Source organism: Cetorhinus maximus, chromosome 18 (assembly GCF_964194155.1).
Source record: "Cetorhinus maximus chromosome 18, sCetMax3.hap1.1, whole genome shotgun sequence".
In the NCBI taxonomy this organism is placed as follows: Eukaryota; Metazoa; Chordata; class Chondrichthyes; order Lamniformes; family Cetorhinidae; genus Cetorhinus; species Cetorhinus maximus.
Window position 1 is genome coordinate 33,880,044 of NC_135896.1, and position 23,419 is coordinate 33,903,462.

General features: G+C 40.5%; 2 protein-coding genes across 4 annotated transcripts in view; one reads left to right on the top strand and one right to left on the bottom strand.

Moving 5' to 3' along the window:
• pole2 (polymerase (DNA directed), epsilon 2) overlaps positions 1-23,419 on the bottom strand; it is a 144,325-nt gene that overhangs the window by 41,896 nt on the left and 79,010 nt on the right. The window contains exons 2-7 of the mRNA XM_078562351.1: positions 16,225-16,363; positions 7,742-7,842; positions 6,601-6,676; positions 2,273-2,350; positions 1,222-1,315; positions 346-420 (exon numbers count right to left, since the gene is read on the bottom strand). Coding sequence (XP_078418477.1) covers positions 346-420; positions 1,222-1,315; positions 2,273-2,350; positions 6,601-6,676; positions 7,742-7,842; positions 16,225-16,363 — 563 coding nt within the window. The remainder of the gene's footprint in view (positions 1-345; positions 421-1,221; positions 1,316-2,272; positions 2,351-6,600; positions 6,677-7,741; positions 7,843-16,224; positions 16,364-23,419) is intronic.
• The window catches only part of LOC144693047 (kelch domain-containing protein 1), a 67,990-nt gene continuing 65,795 nt past the window's right edge, over positions 21,225-23,419 (top strand). For 2 of the 3 annotated variants that reach the window (XM_078562348.1, XM_078562349.1), the window contains exon 1: positions 21,225-21,364. In XM_078562348.1, the coding sequence (XP_078418474.1) occupies positions 21,269-21,364 (96 nt within the window). In that variant the 5' untranslated portion in view covers positions 21,225-21,268. Of the gene's footprint in view, positions 21,365-21,414; positions 21,595-23,419 lie in introns of those variants that run through there. The other variant, XM_078562350.1, reaches the window with a different exon arrangement.

Below are 23,419 nucleotides of genomic sequence, written 5' to 3' on the forward strand. Positions count from 1 at the left end.
GGGTTAAAAATTAAAAGAGCATCTTCGTTGAGTGACTGCTGTATGGCATACAACCCCGAATTGCATATAGTAAGTGGCCTCCCACCTGAAAAAGATAAGTTCTCTGCCTCCCATCTCAGGATCCTACCCAAGTTGGTGGCAACAGGAACATAAGTGTGAACAGGACGCTAAATGTTCCCATACCATAGCCCTGTTTATGCCGGGGCAGGGTGGGTGTGGTTCTTAAACTTTCCCCAAAATGTGTAAAAAATAAAGTACAAGACAAAAGATGGAGAAAAATTAGAGTGATGGACAAGCAGAGACAGCTATAAGATTTGAATTGTTGACAAACATTTGACATCTTACTTGAAATTTATTCCTGTTCTCATCAGGGTGTGATCCTGTCACAGGAGGTGTAAATAATTCATGTCTATGCGTTCGCTATAAAATAAAGTGTTAGAGTATGAGATGCAACAAGTTGTTTATCAATTCTATAGTTACCTAACTTTTCTAAAATTCTAAATATGGGCACCACCTAAAATCATTTGCATTAAACAGAAATCAACAACCCTTCCAAATCTCTCCCCAAGAACTGGCACAGGCACGATAGACCACTTAGCATCCCCTGTGCTGTGTGATCCTACTTATAAAATCAAGCCTTTCCTTCTTGAGGTATCAAACGTATTTAAACTAAAATGATGCTGGTATTCTATAGCAGTTGAGGACTTTCACATGAATGACTGAAATGAATAAAATACTTCTTAGGTTGTGTTGTAGAAGTAATTTTCTTTATATATGTGCAGAACAGAGAGATTTACAACAATCTTAAAGCCAAAATATCTATGCGATGGATAATTTCATTTTGTCAACATGAGACCAAGCTTCATAGCAGTCGCATTGCGTTTCCAATTCTATTTTATTTACAATTAATGAAGTCCTTGCAAGACCGAAGGAAGTTGGATTAACTTTGCATCCAAGATTTTAAATTTGACCGAGTCAAAATTTTTCAACTGAGTGTAATTTGCCACAACGTATCTGGAATATACAAAAACATTATTTCCAATTCTCTATCCTTCCATGCACAATTGCAAGCTTCCACCAAATACTAGGACTGTATGCACTGAAGTGATTTGTTTGCAAATGATGTTCAGTCCTTTAAATAAAAAAGGAACAAGTTATGAAATAAGGAGATCATTTTCTCGTAGAACGTATGCAAATTATATCTTTGCCCCTCTCCCTTACCTGTTGCATAATAGTGTAGCGCTCACAAAAAAGTTCAGCTTTGTTCCTGGCAGTTCCAAACAGACAAGACGCACTACGATCTGTCATTGCAAGACTGCAGTACATAAACAAGATTTTAGTCAAAATCCTTGGGGATTTTTTTTTTGAACAAGTTCATTTATTTTGCATTTGCTTTTCCAAGTTCACAAAGAAAATAACACTGCCTGGTTGATGCACAAGAACAGTGACAAAATGAAACATATTGACATGCCAATGGTTTAAATTGCATCCTTGTTCACCTGCTTGTTTTGTTTAATTGTTTTCAAAGACACTGTGTGACAATTATTTTCTTCCAGCATCTGGGAAGCCTAGCCTGTTTAGTTTTGATATTCTATGGATGTTTGTTAAGCTGATGCCATGATGAGAGATGTATTACATCTTAGGATACATTCGCCTCCTTCCCATACCCGTGTAGGACATCAATACCTATCTACAATGAGAGATTTGCAGCAGAAAAGGAAGATTTCATAGTTTATCTATTGAGTTAGTTATTTATATTTGAAATCAAGACAGCAGAATCTAGATTTTTATGAAAGTGATGAGTTAGAGCATAAAGCTCCAAGGGTGCTTAAGTTTTGCCGAGTGAAAGGCTGAATTTATTTCAGTTTTAAATATATGCAAAAGTAGATGGGCTTCATTCTACTTTGATATTGTACCTCAAGGACAACCCTTTTTCTATGTAACCTGAAGTGAGGCCAGCTAGGGCTTAACAGGCTACAGGAAGCAGCAAAGGACATTTTCAAGTAGTGGCTGAACATATGAAAAAAATGTTACTTATGATAAATGATCTACAGACAAATGTTCCAGTGGCGTATCAAACGCACTAGTTCTGCTACATAATTAGGGTTTTCAGGAATCGTGTAAAAGCAAAGACCAAAAGCAACCCAGGTCACAATAGACCTGAATCTTAAAAGAACAACATTTCCAAGAACAAGTCATATTCAAACAGCACCGCTCATGCAAAATTATAAATGGTTTAGCCGTCTAAATAAACTGAATTAGTAAAACTTACGGTAAAAATTTCTTCCTTTCTGAATTGTAGATATAACGAGGGACTTCAAATGCACCTATTACATTGAAAACGTGTTCTCTGTAAATGGAAGTGCATAATTGTTAATACGAACCTAATGAAAAATATATTTCCACATTTTGCTGTTGTAATTGGTTTATCAGATGAAAGTAACATGTCATTAGTTGTAATCTCCAGTGCCATCGCTAAAACAAAAGTTATATTGTACTCTGTTTCTCTTCCACCTGTTTATAATTTATTTATTCTCCCATTTTCTCTTTCTGTATGCTTCTCACATCTCACTGTATTTCTGTTTGTCTGACTCTTTTATCCTCCTACTCTGGCATCTGCAGGTGTCCTATGGGAGCAGCTACAAAATGTATATGAGAGGAACTAAGGGTTTGAGGTCTATGCTGCAATGGAGTGGGACACGAGGGCCAGAAAGCAGGCAGAAGTCACTGGCGGGACAAAAAGCACCTTTTTTCCCCCCTCTTTATCAAATCAGACATCTGATCTGCATGGAAAATATCACGTTTAAAAATATCTGAGCCAGGCAACTTGAGAAATTCATATAGCTAGAGGTTCTGTACACTCAATATGGAGTGCATACACTCTACCAGAAGTGACACTCCACTTAACTAAGTACAGCAGTTGTCTAAGCCGAGGCTTACGGATCCCAAAGTGTGCACAACTGCTAGGATTTAACCAAGCAAAACATGCAGCCTACTAGCACAGAGCACCAGTAGGTTTCCTGCTGCTCATCAAGCCAGGAACATCCTATCCAGTTGGATGTTGGCTTGTACGGTTACCCAGAACTGAGTCGGAACAATTCCAGCCCCAAGTGACAAGTCTACCCTTCCAGGTTTATCAGTGAATAAGACTGGCTACGTCAAAAGCACCTTGGAATATCATAGCATGCCTGGTTCAGTTCATAGAATGATAGAGCCTTTTTGGCCCATCATGTCTGTGCTGGCTCTTTGGTAGAGCTATCCAATTATTCCTACTCGCCTGTTCTTTCCCATAACCCATACCTTTTTATTCCCTTTCAAGTATTTATCCAATTCCTTTTGGTCAGCCACCATAAAATCTGTTTCCAACACCCCTTGAGGCCCGAGTCACAACAACTTACAGTGTTTAAAAAAAAAGTCATGATGTCATCTCTGGTTCTTTTGCCAATCACCTTAAATCTGTCCTTTGATGAACAACCCTTCTGCCATTGGACAGTTTCTCTTTACTTATCAAGACCCTTCCTGGTTTTGAACACCTTCACCAAATCTTCCCCTTAACCTGCTCTGTTCTGGCGAGAACACCCTCAGCTTCTCCAATCTCTCATCCCTGGTACCATTTTAGTAAAGCTCTTCTTCATCCTCTCCAAGGCCTTGACATCCTTCCTAATGTGTGCTGCCCAGAACTGAACACAGTACCCCAGCTGAAGCTGAACCTGAACCTGTTTTATAAAGATATAGTTCCCTGCTTTAGTATTCTATGCTTCTACTAATAAAGTCAAAGATCCCAAATGTCATATTAAATAGCCTTCTCAAATCATCCTGCCAACTTCAGCAATTGTATACATATACCTCCAGGTCTCCCTGTTCCTGCACCCCCTTTAAAATTGTACCATAAAGTTCACACTGCATTTCATTTTTCCCGTCACTTTACACTTCCCTGCATTAAGTTTCGTCTGCCATGTATCTGCCCACTTTACCAGTCTATGATCTTCCTCATTATTTACAACATATGTAAATTTTTGTGTTACTTACAAACTTTGAAATTATGCCCTGTATACTAAAGTCCAGGTCATTAATCAAATAATAGTGGCCCATGAGGAACAGTCTGAAAAACAAATTGGCACTATTCTCTGCTTTGTGCCTACACTCCATTCAACAGTAGATCCCTTCAAACTAGACATGAAAGTCCCAGCAGATGTGTTGATAGGACAAGATGAAGGGTGGGAGGAAGCTCATGTAAAGCAGAAGGGCTGACATTAATCAGTTGGGCCAAATGTCTTGTTTCTTTGCTGTAAAATCAATGCAATTCTATGTAACCATTGTCCAAAATTTCAGAGTACCCAGGTTAGCTATATCTTCAGTATGGTGAAAGGCATCTTGCCATGTCTTTAAACACAATGCCCTAGCCCAGGTCTCCTCTTCACCAACTGCTTAATCCAGCTCCTCGTATGATGGACTTTGGCAGAGATATATTTGCCATGAGACTGACTTACCCTCCAAGGTATCGAATGATAGGTCAGTGAAGGTTGGATCCCTCCCTTTCTGTAATCATTTCCCCCTTTTGTCACAAATCGACTTGTTATGACATAACAGTTTTTAAAGGATGGGAGTTATTTAAAATCCCAGAGGGAAACTCTAAACAACTGTCATAACCTATATTTTCAACTGTTATGTTTTGAATTACAGCTCTAAATTCACAAATAAGACCACCAGTTCTCAGGAGGTTTTTATATCAAACTAAATGAGACATATATTAATTTACAAGGTATTAAACATATACACATGGCTACAAATTACTGCTATCATAACTTTTTAACAAATTCCCAAAATAGTCTCCACTGAAGCAACAATAACCAATAGACTTAACCAGACACCAGGCAAAGCATTTTCACCGTACGAATTCAAAATGAGGTTCCTTTCAATTTGGTTCCTTTGCAGGCAGTTGTAGGCTAGATGTTACATGCCTCTGCCTTTCACACACAATCTCCTCTCGGGTTATACCCAGTGCTCCCCTTTGAATGTAAACTCTCATTTTATCACCAGGCCCTTTGAACTCATTTCATAGTGCCAATTTTATTAGTAATATAAACGTTGCTTGGTTGTCTCCTGGGTAGGTGCAAGATTTCACTCCCACTCTTGAATGCTCTATTCAACAAAATGCAAATATACCTCTACCTCTGTTTACATCTCAAAACTACTATACATCAAAGCACCCAGACTAGCTGGTTTTAATCCAATTAAGACACAACCACAGACTAAACCTCTATTTTAAAAAGAATTTCCAATAACATTATATACATTAATAGATTCATGATACCACCTCATAGAATAATTTTGTATCTCACACATAGGAATGAAAAAGAAGGATTTTGTCTAGCCCAGAAGTTCCATACTCCAAAGGTGAATTGTTTGAACAAACCTAGCCTGAAATGGAACTCTGCTATTCTTGAAGAACAACCAAAGTGCCTTCTGCCCCTCCTTTGGGAGGCTGTGAAGGAATGTGCACCAGGGAAATCAAAGTACCAATACAACTGTAAATTGATCTATCCCATTAAACATTGAACGATAGAATGATAACAGCAGAAGAGGCAGCCATTCAGTCCATCATGTCTGTGCTGGCTCTCTGCAAGAGCAACTCAGCTAGTCCCACTCCTCACAGCCCACTTTATTTCCGTAATGACCTACCCAGCCTCATGACATTCTGCATCACAGTTTTGCAGCATCTATAGATTGCTGAAAACAGAGAACTATTTAAAGATTGATTGCTTTTTCCTTATAAGCTCTCTTTAGAACTGAGATGAGGAGAAATTATTTCACTCAAAGGGTTATGAATCTTTGGAATTCTCTACCCCAGAGGGCTGTGGATGCTTCATTGTTGAATATATTTAAGACTGAGATAGACAGATTTTTGCTCTCTCAGGGAATCAAGGGATATAGGGAGCAATTTGGAAAGTGGCGTTGAAGCCAAGAATCAGCCATAATTGTATTAAATGGCAGAGCAGGCTCGATGGCTCCAATCCTCATGTTCGTTTTTCCTTCTAAGTACCTTAGAAGAACCCAGCTTAGCTCTGAACAGCTAACAGAATCTAATTTTAATTTGTTTAAGCCAAAAGATGCCATTGTGTTGGCAGGCATCTTTGTTGTACATCAGATGCATCCGTCAATATTGATTCAGAGCCAGTCTTTACTTACAATCTGTCCTGGAAGCACCAATACAACACACTTCAATGAAAAAGAAACTGGGAATGAAAGGCTGGGTCAGGAAGTAAACAAGGGAAAGCATGGGGGCTGAAGAGCAGGGGAAAGAACTTTGGAACTGAAGTAGGATAATAGAGAAGTCACAGCATTTATATATGCACATGCATGTTGGGATGCAATCACCCCACCTTAACACTCAACTAGATTGAGAGTATTGGAAGTCTTACAATACAATTATCTTAGTGAATGGATGTTCCCCAAATTACAAAGACTGAACTTTTGTTTAATAGTGAAAATGTGGCATTGCTAAGTCATATATCAGTTGATATGGAAGCTGGGAAATTGTTGAGATTGCCATTCATAATTTCTGGTCAATGTAACACATAAATCTTTCAGTTGACCTACATCGTTTCATCACATGTCTGACTGCACTCTTGGACTGCTGCCTCCACCATTGATTGCTCTATCATGTTGCAGTTCACTGAAAAAGTAGAAACAAAAATCAAACAGTTGTCTTTGCTTTATTTAGCTATAGTTTGTAAAATCTGAATCTGGATTTTTAAAAATTAGAATACACAGATATCCAATACACATAAATTTCCATCATATATGAGTAAAGGACTCCAACTCAAGATACTGCAAAATCTACAACTCCAAAACTTTGTTGCCGTATCCTAATTCACAACAAGTCCCGTTCGCCTATCACTCCTGCGCTCACTGACCTGCAGTGGTTCCTGGTCCAGCAATGCCTCAGTTTTGAAGTTCTCATCAGATTTTTCAGATCCATCTGTTTTTGTGCCCCTCCCTATCTCTGTAATCTCCTCCTACAACCCTTAGCGATCTTTGCACTCCTCCTATTCTGGCTCAATGTGCATCACTGGTTTTAACTGTTCCACCACTGGTGGCTGTGCCTTCAGCTGTCTGGGCCCCAAGCTCTGGAATTCCCTCACTAAATTCTGTAATTCTTCTGTAAAGCCCTCCTCCTCTCTCTCCACTTTTAAGATGCTTGTTCAAAGATACATCTTTGAGCAAGCATTTGGTCATCTATCCTAATATCTTGTTATGTGGCTTGGTATCAATTTTTATTTGATGACACTCCTGTGAAGCACTTGGAACATTCTATTACATTAAAGGTGCTATATAAATGTGGGGTTTTTGTTACTCAATACAGAACATACATTACTTCTCTGCACACGTCCTTCTTCCCAAGTCCAGAAAGTTCATGTTCATGTTGGCAGAGCCTCAGCTTTGGAATCCCTAAGTAATAGGGATACTGTTGGAGTTCAACTATTTGCATAGCCCATTTCCACAACTAAAACCTCAGTATAGATGCTTAAAACCAAAAGCAACTCTGACCAGGCCAAAGGCCCCAAACCCATCCTAGCAATGCCCCAGAATCCAACCATGACCATTGCATGCAATGGAATCATTTGCCCATTACAAATGAGAATGCGAAGGGCTGAAACAACACAGTACATTCCATTTAGAGTTGATCAACAATAGATCTCAGGTCCTTAATCGTTCACAATTTTCAATTAGTACTTACATGGCTGCTTTTCAATTGCATCAATGATGCGTTCAATTGCATCTTCAAGCTTCAAATCATCGACTGTCTCAAGGACATCCACAAGAAATTTGGCAGCATTACTGATCATAGAGAAAGAAAATGGTAGTTAATTGTGAATCTTTTGTAAAATATTCAACATCATGGTTTATTGCAGTAGGAAAGATAAGACCATAGTTTGTTTAGAAAGTGTAAATTAGGAATTTTTGCTCGGCATGCAGGCACACACCCGAGCGTAAAGTAGCACGCAATATTTCGGTCGGCGGGCACACACAAGAGTCAGCAGCCCGCCCACCGACAATTAAGAGGCCTATTAAGGCCATTAATGTATTAATTAACCTGGATTTTTCACTGCCCGTCCAACCTTACAGTTGGCAGGCAGGCAAATTGGCCATGCAGCTTTTGGATTTTTGAGGAAACCTCATCCAAGGCAGGATCAGATTTCCGATATAAATTTTTAAAAAATGTTTGGGCAGAAATTTTATAATCTATATGTTTAGGTGAGAGAGTCCAATATGTGGACATTTTCTTCTGCATTTTAAAATCTTTATTTGATGGTTCTAAATTCTTCAGCTCTCTGCCTTCAGGGAGTTTTCATTGCACGCTCCCCAGCGTTCGCCCTCCTACTGCCCCTACCGCAACAGCGCTGGACAGTCAGCGTGAAATCGCGGTCGGGGGCCGATTCCCAGCCGCTCCCAGGCCCGATGACCTGAAAATTCTGCCCAAAGTGATCTTGGTAGAGACCAGTAACTTTTAAAACGAAAATTGCTTTGATTCTCCTCAGTGTTCTCTCTATTCTCTGAGGTATGAGGTTTCTTGGGGTCCTTCCGCTAGCATCCGGCTAGGAGAACCCTTCCAACTCTTCCTCAACACCTGCCGATTGTGGACACCCCAGCTCAAGCATGAGCCTCACTGCTTTCTGGCTTGGTAGCTCCAAATTGGAAAACAGCCTTAGTTTCTGATACAAAAACAGAATTACCTGGAAAAACTCAGCAGGTCTGGCAGCATTGGTGGAGAAGAAAAGAGTTGACGTTTCGAGTTTCTGATGGCCCTCTGCTACTGCTCTACAGCTCCTGGCAGGTTCTCACTCTGCTTATCTCAAAGCTGCGCCGGATGCAGATTTCAATTGCCTGCTTCAAAACTGCTCCCCAGCTGGCTGACTGTTTTCGGTGAGAAATCACAGATAAAACCCAACCAAAAAAATCTTCCTGCAATCTATCCCCATGGCATATCTGGGATGTCCTAAATGGAGATTTAAACCAATCCGTTCCAATTCCCAAACCATCCCTTTAATCTGAGAAATATTATGAATAATTTTAACCCCTTACGGAGACAGCTACATACATCCCGTCTCCATCAAGAAACTTGAGAGGGATCATCCATTGTTTAGGGTTTTCCCACTTCCAACTCTGGCCTTTGAATTGCAATTACTTTAGGTCTGTTTACCATCTTCTCACCAGATGCTTTTCAGCTACTTACATTTAAAAATTTCAATCCCCAAACTAAAAGTTATATTCCTAAAACATATAAATCATGAAATCACATATTCATGACAATAGCTTGTCATCCTATCAGCTCTCTTCCTAGGCAAGTTTTTCTCAGGACTTGCGTTTTAATATCTGTATCATACAACATTTTCCTTAAGAATATCTCAACAAAATAACAGCTGCTTACATTACGCTTGGTATTTACTTCTAGCATAAATTTCTACATTCAGCTGTTTCCATCAATCCTGTCAGAGACAAATTCTTTTCAAAGCTTTACTTCCAACCTTTATGTTTTTTCAATTACAGCCAGACCATCTCCAGCATTGACTTCTCTTTCCACTCCCAAGTCGTTACCTTTGGATTCCCATAAGCATCTATCCTTGGTCTTCTCATTTCCTCATCTTTGTTTTTCCACTTGGCAAATTTGGATAGGTTGCACTCAGTCCCCTCATCTAAGTTATTGATATAGATTGTAAGTAGCTGAGATCCAAGTACTGATCCTTGCGATATCTCACTAGTTACAGCTGGCCAATCTGAAAATGACCCATTTATTCCTACTCTGTTTCATGTCCGATAACCAATCCTTAATCCATGCTAATATATTACCTCCAATCCAATGAACCTTAATTTTGTATAATAACCTCGTGTGGCATCTGGCATCTTATATGCCTTCTGAAAATCAAAATACACTTTATCCCCTTAACCTACTCTGCCAGTTAACATCCTCAAAAAACTAACAGGCCCGTCAACCATGATTTCCCTTTCATTAATCTGTATTGACTTGGCTCAAATCATAGAAAATCATATTTCATGATTGAGCAAAGTACCTTGTTACCACATCCCTATTAATAAGCTCTAGCTTTTTCCCTAGTACTGATGTCAAGTTAACTAGCTGAGAGTTTCCTATTCTCTTGCACATTTCATAAATAGCAGGGTTACATTTGCTACCTTTCAATCACAGGGACTGTTCTAAAATCTAGAAAATTCTGTAAAATCAAAACTAATACATCCGCTATCGCTGGAGCCAACTCTTTTAAGCCCTAGAATGTGGGCCTCCAGGACCAGGAAATTTGTCAACTTTGAGTCTTATCAATTCCTCCAGCATTATTTCTTTACTATCCTCTGCTATCCCCTCCTTTAAGTTCCTCATTCTCACCAGAAGCTTGGGTCACCACTATTTCTGGTATGTTTCATTGGATTGGAGGTAATATATTTTGATCTCTTCTGCCTTGAAGACAGATACAAGTATTTATTCAATGTCTCTGCTATTTCCTTATTCCCCCCATCATAATTTCTCCTGGAAGGAAACCATGTTTACTTTAATCAATCTTTTTCTTATTACATATTTATAAGCTTTCACAATCTGTTTTTGTCTTTTTCTAGTTTACTCTCATTCTATTTTCCCTCTCACTATCCACTTCTTGGTCGCCGTTTGCTGAATTCTAAATTCCACCCAATCCTCAGTTTTACTACCTTTTTTTGCAATATGATAAGCTTCTTCCTTTAATCCAATACTATCTTTCATTTTTAAAAATTCTTTTGTGGGATGTGAGCATTGCTGGCAGGGCCAGCATTTGTTGCTCATTCCTAATTGCTCTTGAGAACTTAGTGGTGAGCCACTTTGTTGAATCACTGCAGTCCATCTGGTGTAGGTACACCTACAGTGCTATTAGTTTGACAAGCAATGGTGAACGAATGGCGATTATAGTTCCAAGTCAGGTTGGTTATGTAGCTTGGAGGGGATTTTACAGGCGGCAGTGTTCCCATGCATCTGCTGCCCTTGTCCTTATGGGTGCTAGAGGTTGAGGGTTTGGAAGGTGCTGTCGAAGAAGCTTTGGCGAGTTGCTGCAGTGCATCCTGTAGAAGGTACACACCGTTGCCACTGTGTCAGTGGTCGAGGGAGTGAATGTTTATGGTGGTACATAAACCAATTAAGCAGCTCCTGTGGTCTGGATTATGTCGAGCTTCCTGAGTGTTGTTGGAGCTGCACTCATCCAGGCAAGTGGGCAGCATTCCATCATACTCCTGATTTGTGTCTTATAGATGCCAGGTGGTGAGTTATCATGCAAAATTCCCAGCCACTGACCTGCCTTTGTAGCCACAGCATTTATTTGGCTGATCCAGATAAGTTCTTGGTCAATGGTAAACCCTCAGGATGTTGATGGTGAGAGATTCAGTGATTTCAATGCCATTGAATGTCAAGAGGTGATGGTTAAATTATTTCTTATTGGAGATGGTCATTACCTGGTACTTGTGTGGTGCAAGTGCCACTTCAGTCCAAGCATGAATGTTGTCCAGGTCTTGCTGCATATGGACACAGACTGCTTCAGTATCTGAGGAGTTATGAATAGTGCTGAACACTGCAATCATCAGCAGACATCCCCACTTCTGACTTTGTAATGGAGGGAAGGTCACTGATGAAGTAGCTGAAGATGGTTTGGCCTAGGACACTATCCTGAGGAACTCCTGCAACAATGATTGGCCTCCAAAAACTACAACCATCTTCCTTTGTGCTAGTGGTATGACTCCAACAGTGGAGAGATTTTTTTCCTCACTCCCATTGACATCAATTTTGCTAAGGTTACTTGAAGATGCACTCAGTCAAATACTGTCTTGACGTCAAGGGCTGTCACTCTCACCTCGCCTCTTGAGTTCAGTTTTTTTGTCCATGTCTGGACCAAGGCTGTAATGACATCAGGAGCTAAGAGGCCCTGGCAGAACCTAAACTGAGCATGTGTGCAGGTTGCTGCTGGGTAAGTGCTGCTAGATGGTACTGTCAATGGCAACTTACCTTCCTTCACTTTTCTGAATGACCCTTGTTACGTGGACATAGAATTGCTTGATTTGTAAACCAACTCCCCCCTCCCCCCCACTACAATTACTATTAGGAAGCCCATAAAATATTCCCACCAGTGTTTTTTGCCCCTTAGCTCAAACCAAACTGATTTTACATGATTTTTCCAAGCTGAGATTTTTTTCTCTCTGTATTGTCTTTATCCCATCCTCCTTTTCCATTTTACCTATGCCTTCTAAAAATCAAGTATCCTGGAATATTTAGTTCCCAACCTGAGTCACTGTGCAATCATGTATCCATAATGGCTATTAGATCAAACCCATTTATTTCTATCGGGGATGCTACTAATTCAACTAATGTATTGCAAATATTTCGCACATTCATATAGTGCCTTTAGTTTTAACTTTTTGCTATTTTTCTGATGTCACCATAGAATTTAGCATCCTTTTATCTTTAAGCTCTATCCCTTCCTATTCACTCTAATTTTTACCCAAATTGCCACTCTGCTCTATAGCCCTGACATTTCACTTACTCTGCTTGAACTTATACTTTCTTGACTTCTCCCACTCCCCTTTTCATTAGGTTAAAACCTACCTGCTCCCCTAGTTATTGGACTCGCCATTGGTCCCAGCCCAGTTTAAGTGGAGTCCGTCCCAAAAGATCAACTCCCTCTTTCCCCAGTACTGGTGCTAGTGCCCCATGAATTGAAATCCCCTGTCTCCCACTCAAGTGTTTCTGCCATGCATTTAACCTGCTAAGCTGTTAGTCCCAATGCCAATTTGCACACAACTGACGTAACAAGCCAGAGAGATTATTACCTGTGAGTTTCTGCATTCTAATTTTGACCCAAACTGCTCAAACTCTAAGCAGAACCTCATACCTAGTTCTAAGTATGTGGTCCACGACAACTAGATCCTTACACTTACCCTCTTCCCCCATCTCCAAGTTCTTCTCCAGCCATGAGATGTTCTCAACCTAGCACTGGGCAGACGATAGGACCTTTAGAAATCCTAATCACGGCTGAGAGAACAGTATCCATCCCCTGGACTATATTGTCCATTACCACTTCTACAGTAGATGTTGGCATGCTCACCTTTGAAGCTTAGAAAAATTCTTCCAAAAAACAGGGTTGACTTGTACACCGAAAATAAAACGCGTCAATCCAAGCAGCAACAAGGAATACAAATTCTCAGACTTGTCTCCATTGGGAGGCACTGAAAAACTGTTAACTGCTTATTATTACGTACGAAGATGGTAAAGCCAAACTCTACTCTTTTTGGGGATGCAGAATATTTTCAACATTTTATTTGATAAATCCAATTTGTTCTGGTGCCTTTTCCGATGATATTTGTGCAAAAAGAAAATAAATTATAGTCTTTCCTCTCTCTAACTGCAGCCAGCAAAGGAAGAGAGAAAACTACTGCAGGCTACGGCAAGTCATTTTGGAGACAGCCCAAGATGGGAGGGGAGGCTGCCCCATATTCCCTGTCACCCTGAACGAGTGAGCCTGGCCTGGGGAGAAAGGCTCCTTGGCTTTGGCTGGCAGTTAGTCCGACAAAGGCCAAGTTGTCCTCGCTAGAGAACCAATTTAATATTAGTAACTCACTGCCTTTTCCAATTTCAGCTAGGAATTTGATGGCAGCATTCAGGAGGAATTCTTAAAAGAAAAAGAGGAGCTTCAATCTGAAAACCATTACCGGTACCTGAAGGTAGACAAGGCCATAAATTTTTTAAATTATTATTATTTTATGGTTGTGGAAAATCAACTTTGTTTCTGTTATTTTCATCAACATTTTGCGGATGTGCCTCAGTTGGGTGGGAATTGGAAAATTAAGCTTTTGAAACATTGTTAGGAATTCCTATCTCCAAAAACCATATGCTTTTTGAAAAATTGTAAGGACATTGAATTATTTGGACACTCTCCTCAGTTTTTTTAAAAGGTTACAAGTTCAATTTGGTCTGTGAGCAAGCTGTTTTTTTTCAAAAAAATCGCAAGGCTTCAGCTAAATAACCAGTAAGACACCTGGGGAGAAAACAATTCTTTTGTTTACCAGAGTTAAAATTTTTAAAAACTATTGTTGTCAGGCTGTGGGCTCCTGCTGATTGGCTGAAAAACACGTGGCCTGGGAGAAGTTCTGTCTGAGCACTTTTCTTTAACTCAGAGTGTGTCTTGGGAGCAAATTGTGAAGGGAGATTGCTCCTCTCTCTCCCTGTTATTGCCTGCAGTCCTGAGTGGGTCTTCACCTTCAGCCAGAAAATTCTAATCTCAGTATGACTTGTCTGTATCAGAAGCGTGCCCAAAGACAGTGTTTCACCGAAGATCATTTGGAAAGAACTTCCAGACAGCTACTGTGGCCAGCGCTTAGTCTTTGCATGCAGGAACACCAAATCGGCAGCATCAAGACCATTTCGAACTTTATCCTTTTTCGTAAAGTGTTCCCTTACACCAACCTTGGGAGAGACCTTATTTTGTATTGTCCTTTGTTGTGTGTGTTGGGATTTTAAAAGAGGCAAATCATTACACTTCCAGATTACAAATTCTATGTTCACCAGTTTTGCGACTTCTTTTTAAAAACTGAGTTGTTTCTTAATAAATCAATTGTTGAGTTTATTGAAAAAAGCCTGGTTAAAGTCCATTTTTCTCTGGGTCTAGCAGTAGCGAAAGTAAACAATTGACCATTTTGTGAGTGAATTAAACATTTACCCTTATGGTGGAACCTGTGGAGTAGTGGGGCCAGAGAACCTGCGCATTCCTTCCATCCCAGTCGTAACAACATGGCATAATCCATTAAAGGGGCTGAGCAGACCAGGGTAGTGAGAGGGCCCACAGCCCCAGCAGAAGAGTTGGGTATTGCTGAGGTAGGCAGGAGGCCATAGGGTGCCTCAAAATGGTGATGCACTCTGCAGCACAAACATAAATTTAAAATCCCACATAACCACAGATATGGGGCCATCAGTGTGGAGGGGTGAGCCCTTCCAAACAATGGCTTACAGTTGTGGCTGCCACATCCCAGCGGGTCTGTACTGGGGTGATCACGTGAAGGTGCTGACGGATGCCCGGCCTCCTGCCAGGGGCCACCTTCAAGCTGCCACCAGCTTCAGAAGGCAGTGGGGGGGTCTGACCCCATACCTGGAAATTCCCATCCTCACCCTGACCTTATGTGCCCTTCATTGAGCTCATTGGCCACCTGCCACTGGGCAAATCGGTGCCACAGTGAACCAGCCTTCAGCAAAAACACTCAGAGGCATGAACGCACCGGGGTCAACTACTTTCAGAATTTGCTACCAGCCCCATCTCAAGACCCACCTCCATAGGGCTGGCAACTTTCAGACTTAACTATTTCAATGCTCTGGGCTGGTCTCTCATCCAAACCCTGCTTGCCCACACCCTACACCGCAGCATCTCACTCAGCCATCACACCTGTGCTAGCAAACATGGTCCTACGTTCGACCTTCATACCCCATTGCCTCAAATTTAAAAATCCTTGTGTTTATGTTCCTTTATGACTTCATCCCTCCCTATGTTCGTAACTATTTTAGCCCTACAATTCTCCAAAAACCCTGTTACGTTCCTCAGTATATTGTGTACTACTCAGTCCCTTTACCGTGTGCCCTCAGCTGTTTCTAAGCCAAATGCTGCAATTGCCTCCTCAAACCACTCCTCAGTAATCCCGCTTTGGCCAAGTTTTTTGTTTGTCATCCCTGCTCTTGTCCTCTGACTGATTTCAATTTTAGAAGCTGAGGCGCCTTGAGTCGATTTTTCTTCTGCGACATAAATGCACATTGTTGTGAACACAGCCTTACCAAACCAACACGCCACAGATCTAAACAATAATAACCGGAAAAGCTGTTGAAATTAAGTTACTTTTTTAAAAAAAACGCAGACTTAGAGCAACGCACCGTGAGGTCATTGTGACTTGAGAGCTCGCTTACATTTCACGAAAACATGAATTATAAACCAGCTGGTTGTGTTAATTATTGTACTTTTATTACTTAGGAAAATGGTGATGCATTATATATACGCACATATAAAGTATAGTTTTAACACTAAACTGCATGGGGACGAGTTATAATAAAAACGAACCATTTTAACGTAAATAAAACTTGACGATCCGCTTTCTGACACTTCTCGAATTGTAAATATATGGAGCAGTTGGTTTTGTAATAAACTATTTTCTACTTACGATCTCAGGATTAATCCATGCATTTTAAAAGCAGCTAAAACTTTGGTCTTCACTTTCGTCGCCATCCTGCAGCTTTGGCGCCAAAAGGCAGCATTCGTCACAAAGCCGAAGGCAGCCGGGTTCTGAGAATAGCGCCAATCTGCTCAGTCATAGAACAGCAGACAAGAGACTCACAAAACAACAGCATTACATTGTCCTAAAAGTCCACTGCCACCCTGCAAACAGGGCAAATAGCAGAAACCCGTGACTAATTTTTTCAGATCTAAGGTTAAGATTATCCACTAAGGAGTCTCCCCCTGGAGTCCTGGTACAGTGGGTAGCAACCCTGCCTCTGAGCCAGAAGTTCCAGGTTCAAGTTCAAGGAAAGGCGCATTCATAATGTGGTCAAACAGGTTGAACTTGTAAATCCTTAACCTGGGAGTCAGGTTAATTAGGAATTTTAGGAGCTGTTATGGCAGTCTTATGTATGTGCTTGACATCTTTTATTTTGCTAATAAGTATTTTAATTTAATTTTTAAAAAATCTCTAAAGGTCTTGGTGGACTTGTTACTTCTGAATTCAGTGCACACGTCTCATAATAAATACAAATTGCAAAACCATTGTGATAGCACAATCAAGTTTCCCTTGTGGATTTGGTCCGCCTGGCACACATCATCTGCTGCCTCATAACAATAATAAAAGGAAGATCATGTGACTTCCAAGCAATACTGAGGAAGTGCTGCTCTGTCTTTCCCATGAGGCACTAAATCGGGGCCCTGATGCTTTGTTCATCCATGTTGGGTATCTGATATGTTTGCCCATTCAGAATTGGGGTAATATGCTTTGCTCACCATTCAGCTGATGGCTGGGATATTTTTAATACATTTTGATTCTTGTGATGTAGTCAAGGCTGGCATTTATATGTCAATCCCTAGCTGGTGCACCTCAGGTTATGTAATATGTTCTCTTTACTTAAGATGTAATACAGCCATTTCATTGGGAGCAAATAAATTACAAAAAACAGGAATTATTGTCGTAAATTCAAAAATAAACAGCAGATATTGATACATTCTTAATTCAACCATCAGCTTCAAAGTAACAAAACTCACTGAATGAAGACACAGAACTACCTTTATTAAATTCAATTATAAGGGCTGAAGAACACCATAGAGGCGGAGGTGCAAATAAAAAATATAAAGCCACCATTAACCCTCAGAAATTAAGGAAATACAAAGATAGCTACTTTAATTTGTTTTATTTCTACTGGAAGCAGAAATGTACCTAAATCAGTGAGTAATTTGTGCACAAATACTGTCCAATTAATCTTTGAAACCCTCCAAATTACAGAAATTTAATTACCAAGCATGAAATATATGAGAACAAGCAATGTTTTTTTTGTAATGGTATAACTAATATTTATACAGTGCGAAATGATCTGATCAGGGTAGCCATTATCCCGTAGGACTCACGAACAGGCCTAAGGCCATCACTTTTGGCCCTGAAAAGTGCCCAGTCTACCTCAGCAAAGCAGGGTGCATGGCTGTGGAGAATAAATTTGAAATGAATGAAGTGAGTAAGAGCAGCAGAGAATAAGACTGGAAAGAAGATACAAGGATGTCTGAATGGAGAGACAGTGCTATCAATGAAGCAAGGAGCTACTTATGGCAAATGGAAGAGTAGAGGCAGCTGGGATCAAGCTCTGGTCAAGGATGAAATTTTCTTCACAATGTATGGTATAGGAGAAAAGGATAATGTAAACAAAATGATTATTGGCATCATTGTGTCAGCCAATGCGTTTGAGGTGGGGTGGTGATTGCAGCAATACAACAATTTACTCAACCAGGTATATTTAAATAGTGTCTTTACAAACTACAGCAAACAAAATGCATGACTGATTCAGAGCTTCTCGATTATTTCTCCAGCTAAATACAGCAAGTATTATTACATGATAATATTTTGTGAGTAAAATCAATCCTAATCACTTGCAGATGTCATTGATGGGAGAATTACGTAATCCTTTCCATTCAGTCCAGCACTTGTGATGTCACTACATGCAGCCTAAAATACCTAAATATACACATATAGAACAATAGAAAAGTTATGGCACAGAAAGAGGCCATTCAGCCCATCATGTCTGCACTGGCCAAAAAATAAAAAAGTAGCTGCCCATTCTAGTACCACCTTCCAGTGCCCAGTCTGTAGTCTTGAAGGTTACAGCACTTTTAGGTGCAGATCCAGGTACTTTTTAAATGAGTTGAGGGTTTCTGCCTCCACCACCAAACCAGGCACCCACCAACATCTGGGTGAAGAAGTTTTTTCTCATGTCCCCTCTAATCCTTCTACCAATCACCTTAAATCTGTGCTCCCTGGTAACTGACCTCTCTGCTGGGGGAAACAGGGCATCCCTGTCTACTCTATCTAGGCCCCTCATAATCTTGTATACCTCAATCAGATCAACCCCTCAGCCTCCTCAGTTCCAAGGAAAACAACTCCAGCCTATCCAATCTTTCCCCATGACTGCAATTTTCACGCTCTGGCAACATTCTTGTAAATCTCCTCTGTACTCTCTCCAGAGCAATTATGTCATTCATGTAATCTGGCAATGAGAACTGTACATAAAATTCCAGCTGTGGCCTAACCAGCGTTTTATACACTTCCATTATTACATCCCTGCTTTTGTATTCTATACCTTGTCCAATAAAGGAAAGCATTCCATATGTTTTCTTTACCATCTTATCCATTTATCCTGCCACTTTCAGGGACCTGTGGACATGCACTTCAATGTCTCTCACTCCCTTCACCACTCCCAATATCCTCCCATTTATTGTCTATTCTCTAGTTTTGTTTGCCCATCCTAAAGGCATTACTTCACACTTCTCTGGCTTGAATTTCATCTGCCACTTTTCCGCCCACTCAATCAAACCATTGATATCATTATGGAGACCACAGCTATCCTTTTTACTATCAACTACACGGCCAGTTTTTGTGTCATCTTCAAATTTCCCAATCATACCACTCACATTTAAGTCCAAATTATTAATATATACATAGACTTTTATTTTTTAATGCCTTTCAGAACCTCAACCTATCCTAAAGCACTTTACAGCTAATTAAAGCATTTTTGGAGTGTAGCCACTGTAGAATTGCAGGAAAAGTACCTACCTATGTCTGCATAGCAAGCTCCCACAAACTGCAATGTGATAACAAACTGATAAATTGTTAGATATACCTGCATATCTTTGCAGTATTATCATCTGGCTATTTGATTTTGAGTCAAAATAATTTAGAGGAGGCCTACATTTAATTTCAATGATGGAAAATTTCAGATTTAGGATTAAAAATCTTAATTAAGATATCAAAGAAGAATTTAGTTTTCAAACACATTTAGGCAGTATACTTTTAACAAGAGGATAATGGAATTGTGGAACATATTACGAGCAGCAGGGAAGGTGTAAGAGAAAACCTTGTTAGGAGAGACCTAGGGCAAAAGGGTGGAGAGGCATATTACTGAAAGGAAAAGTGGGACCAGGTTCATGCTTTATATATACAGCATTGAGATAATTTACGGAACGGATGGGAAAATGTTCAACCAACACCACCTTCAATCTGAATCCAAAACCACACCAACCTCAATCATTGAGCTCCAGTATGCAGATGACGTTTGTGTGCACTCACTCAGAAACTGAACTGCAGGTCATTGTTGACTCCTTCTCCAAAGCATATCAGAAAATGGGCCTTTCATTAATCATCTGGAAAACTAAGGTTCTCTTCCAATAGCTCCCACAGCACAACACCTCCCTATCGATTAAGATCAACTGTAAGATCCTGGAAAACATGGACCATTTTCCATATTTTTGGAGCCTCCTCTCAACAAAGGCTGACTTAGATGATGCAATTCATCATCAGCCTGTGACAGCTCAGCCTTTGGCCTACTATGGAAAAGGGTATTTGAGGACCAGGATCTCAAATATGGTCACTAGGGTCATGGTTTACTGGGTAACAATGATTCCTGTGCTCCTACATGTTTTAGAGGCTTGAACAATTGGCAGCAGGCACCTCAAAGCACTGGAGAAGTACCACCAGCAGTGCCTTCGAAAGTCCTCCAAATCCTGTGGCAAGAAAAGCAGTCCAACAACAACGTCCCCTCTCAAGCCAACGTGCCTAGCATTGAGATGCTAATCACTCAAAACCAGCTGCGCTGGACAGGACATATCAGACTCCTGAAGCAACTGCTTTACAAGGAACTCAGTCACAGCAGGACACTCCCAGCAGAAATGCTCTAGGGATTCCTTAAAGCATCCCCAAAAAGGTCAAACAACCCTGTTAACTCATGGAAATTTCTGACCTGTGACCGTCCATAATGGAGAAGGTGCAATGGGGAAGGCACCGAATACTTAGAGAGATTTCGTTGGAAACATGCAGAGGGAGAGTCGGAGAGAGTGCACAAACATCCAAGCAGTCTACCTATCTGTCTCTATCTATCTTCAAGCACTGCATGTGGCAGTGTCTGCTGTTCACGCATTGGACTCATCAGCCATCTCAGAACCCATGAAACTGGAATAGGAGCAAGCCATCCTCCATCCCAAGGGACTGTCTAAGAATACAGTTTTATTTATATATGTATCTATATATATCAAAGTGCTATGCACAGGAGCATTGCATAACATAAATGATATTTAAATAAAAATGGGAAATGCATTCGTTTAACAACTCGAAATGGATATAATTGCAAGAACAGACATGAATCCTTTTCCTGCAACTATGAGCTCTCCTTGTTGTTGCTGCTGCTGCATATGTTCTATATGTATCTATATATATCAAAGTGCTATGCACAGGAGCATTGCATAACATAAATGATATTTAAATAAAAATGGGAAATGCATTCGTTTAACAACTCGAAATGGATATAATTGCAAGAACAGACATGAATCCTTTTCCTGCAACTATAAGCTCTCCTTGTTGTTGCTGCTGCTGCTGCATTTTGAGATATTTCGCTTCCCGGACCGTCCCTCCTCCCCCCTGCCTATAGCCCGGATGGGACATTGGAGCGGACTGAGGGGCGGAAATGGCTGATTCCGGAATTAACAGGGTGGCAGAGGAGAGAAGCGGTCACTGTGCGGTTCTCGATGGCAACTATCTGTATGTGTGGGGTGGCTATGTGGTATGTTTCTGGTCGTAGGGAAGACCACAGCTGGATTCTGCTAAACCATTGCCCGGAGCGCCTGCCCGGCCGGTTACATCCTCATCTGTTTGGCCTTTGTGATTAGAAAGCAGTATAATACTTAGGAGGCGAGAAGATGTAAAATCATCTCCATTCTAATGTTAGGTTTTTGTTTTGCTCTTTAGTTCATGTAGTTGAAGTCTAGGTGTACGTGTTTAAACTGTGTGAAGGTGAGAAATTAAATCGTCCGGCACCTTCCGTTGGTTTCGGACATTATATTTAAATGTCGTATATGGCATCAGCAACATGGTCGTTTATATTGCTGTCTGGACATTGTACCATCTCACATTTTAAAAGGTTAAAGTATTTTGAGGACCACCGTGGCTTAGCAGTTAAAGAGCAGCGCAGCAAGATTCCGCCCTTTATTTTGACCGCAATCTATATGTCATAATAGAAGTGGGAGAAAGGAGATAGACTGACGAGGAGAGGAAAAAAATAAAGTTGTGAGTTGGGTTGGTGAAAATCATTAGCTCAAGATAAGAAACCCTGAGAAAGGAAAACAGATGAATGAATCCAAGAGTAAGCAAGTGTCAGTTGTTAATTTATTTTGATTTGTTTTCAGTGACTTTCCTCCGAACGCTTTGCTTATTTTAGAATCCTTTTGATTTTTGAAATGTTCATTATGCCTTTGAGAAATAAGTAACAGCAGTGTGATATTGGAAATATCATTATGCCTTTGAGAAATAAGTAACAGCCGTGTGATATTGGAAATATCATTATGCCTTTGAGAAATAAGTAACAGCCGTGTGATATTGGAAATATCATTATGCCTTTGAGAAATAAGTAACAGTAGTGTGATATTGGAAATAATTGACCTTGACACATTGTAAAATATGCTATGTCTTGCATCCAGGGCACATGTGTTATACCATCCATCATTTTTAACTTGACTCAGATAAAAGATAAGTAGAATTAAGTGGGGGTACTGCATCATCTGTAAATCTCCCATCTCACTCTCATGAGGATAGCATACAATAGAGCTCAGTCTGTAGAGTTGTTCATTGTAAAGGATGAATGACATAGGAAATATATATTTCTGTGATTGATATAATTATGACACAGCTCCTTATGCACATGCTCAGTAACTATTATTAGAATTAACCCTTTACTCTACAAGGCTGTTTAGTTGTGGCTTTAGCAATCATAGAATTGTTAATGCAGAAGGAAGCCATTCAGCCCATCGTGTCTACATCGGCTCTTCAAATGAGCAATTCACTTAGTGCCATTCTTCTGCCTCCCCCCCCTTAGGTGCTGCCTCAGGGAGACTAGGTGCTGCCTCAGGGAGATCGCTGAAAGTTTTTGAAGCTTTAAAAATAGAAAAAAAAATCATTAACACGTCTCCCTCATGTGACAATGTCACACGCAATGGGACATGTTAATAAATATCACAGAAACTTTATTAAAGTTTTTAAAAACCGACATGAAACCTCATTCCACCGGTGGATGAGGTTTCATGTTCTTTCAGAAGCCCGCCGGGGCTCCTGGCCTCCCCACCAACCTTAAGGTTGGACGGGCATGGCCTTTAATTGTTTTAACTACCCTGTCAATGGCCTCAGTTGGCCATTGACAGGTCGGCGGGCGGACAGCTGATTTCACTGTCCCCCCGCCTTCCTGAATATTTAAATGGGGCCAGCTCGCCGACAGAAAAATTCTGCCCCTTATGATTTTGAATACCTCTATCAAATCTCCTCTCAGCCTTTTCTTCAAGGAAAACAGACCTAACTTCTCCTATCTATCTTCATAACTGAAGTTTCTCATCCCTGGAACCATTCTCATGAAGCTTTTCTGCACTTTCTCCAATGCCTTCACATCCTTCCTAAAGCGTGGTGCCCAGAACTGGACGCAGTATTCTAGCTGAGGCTGAACTAGTGTCTTATTTAAGTTCAATATTACCTCATTGCTCTTGTACTCTATGCCCCTATTAATAAAACCTAGGATACTGCAAGCTTTATTAACCAATCTCTTCACTTGTCCTGCCACCTTCAATGACTTATG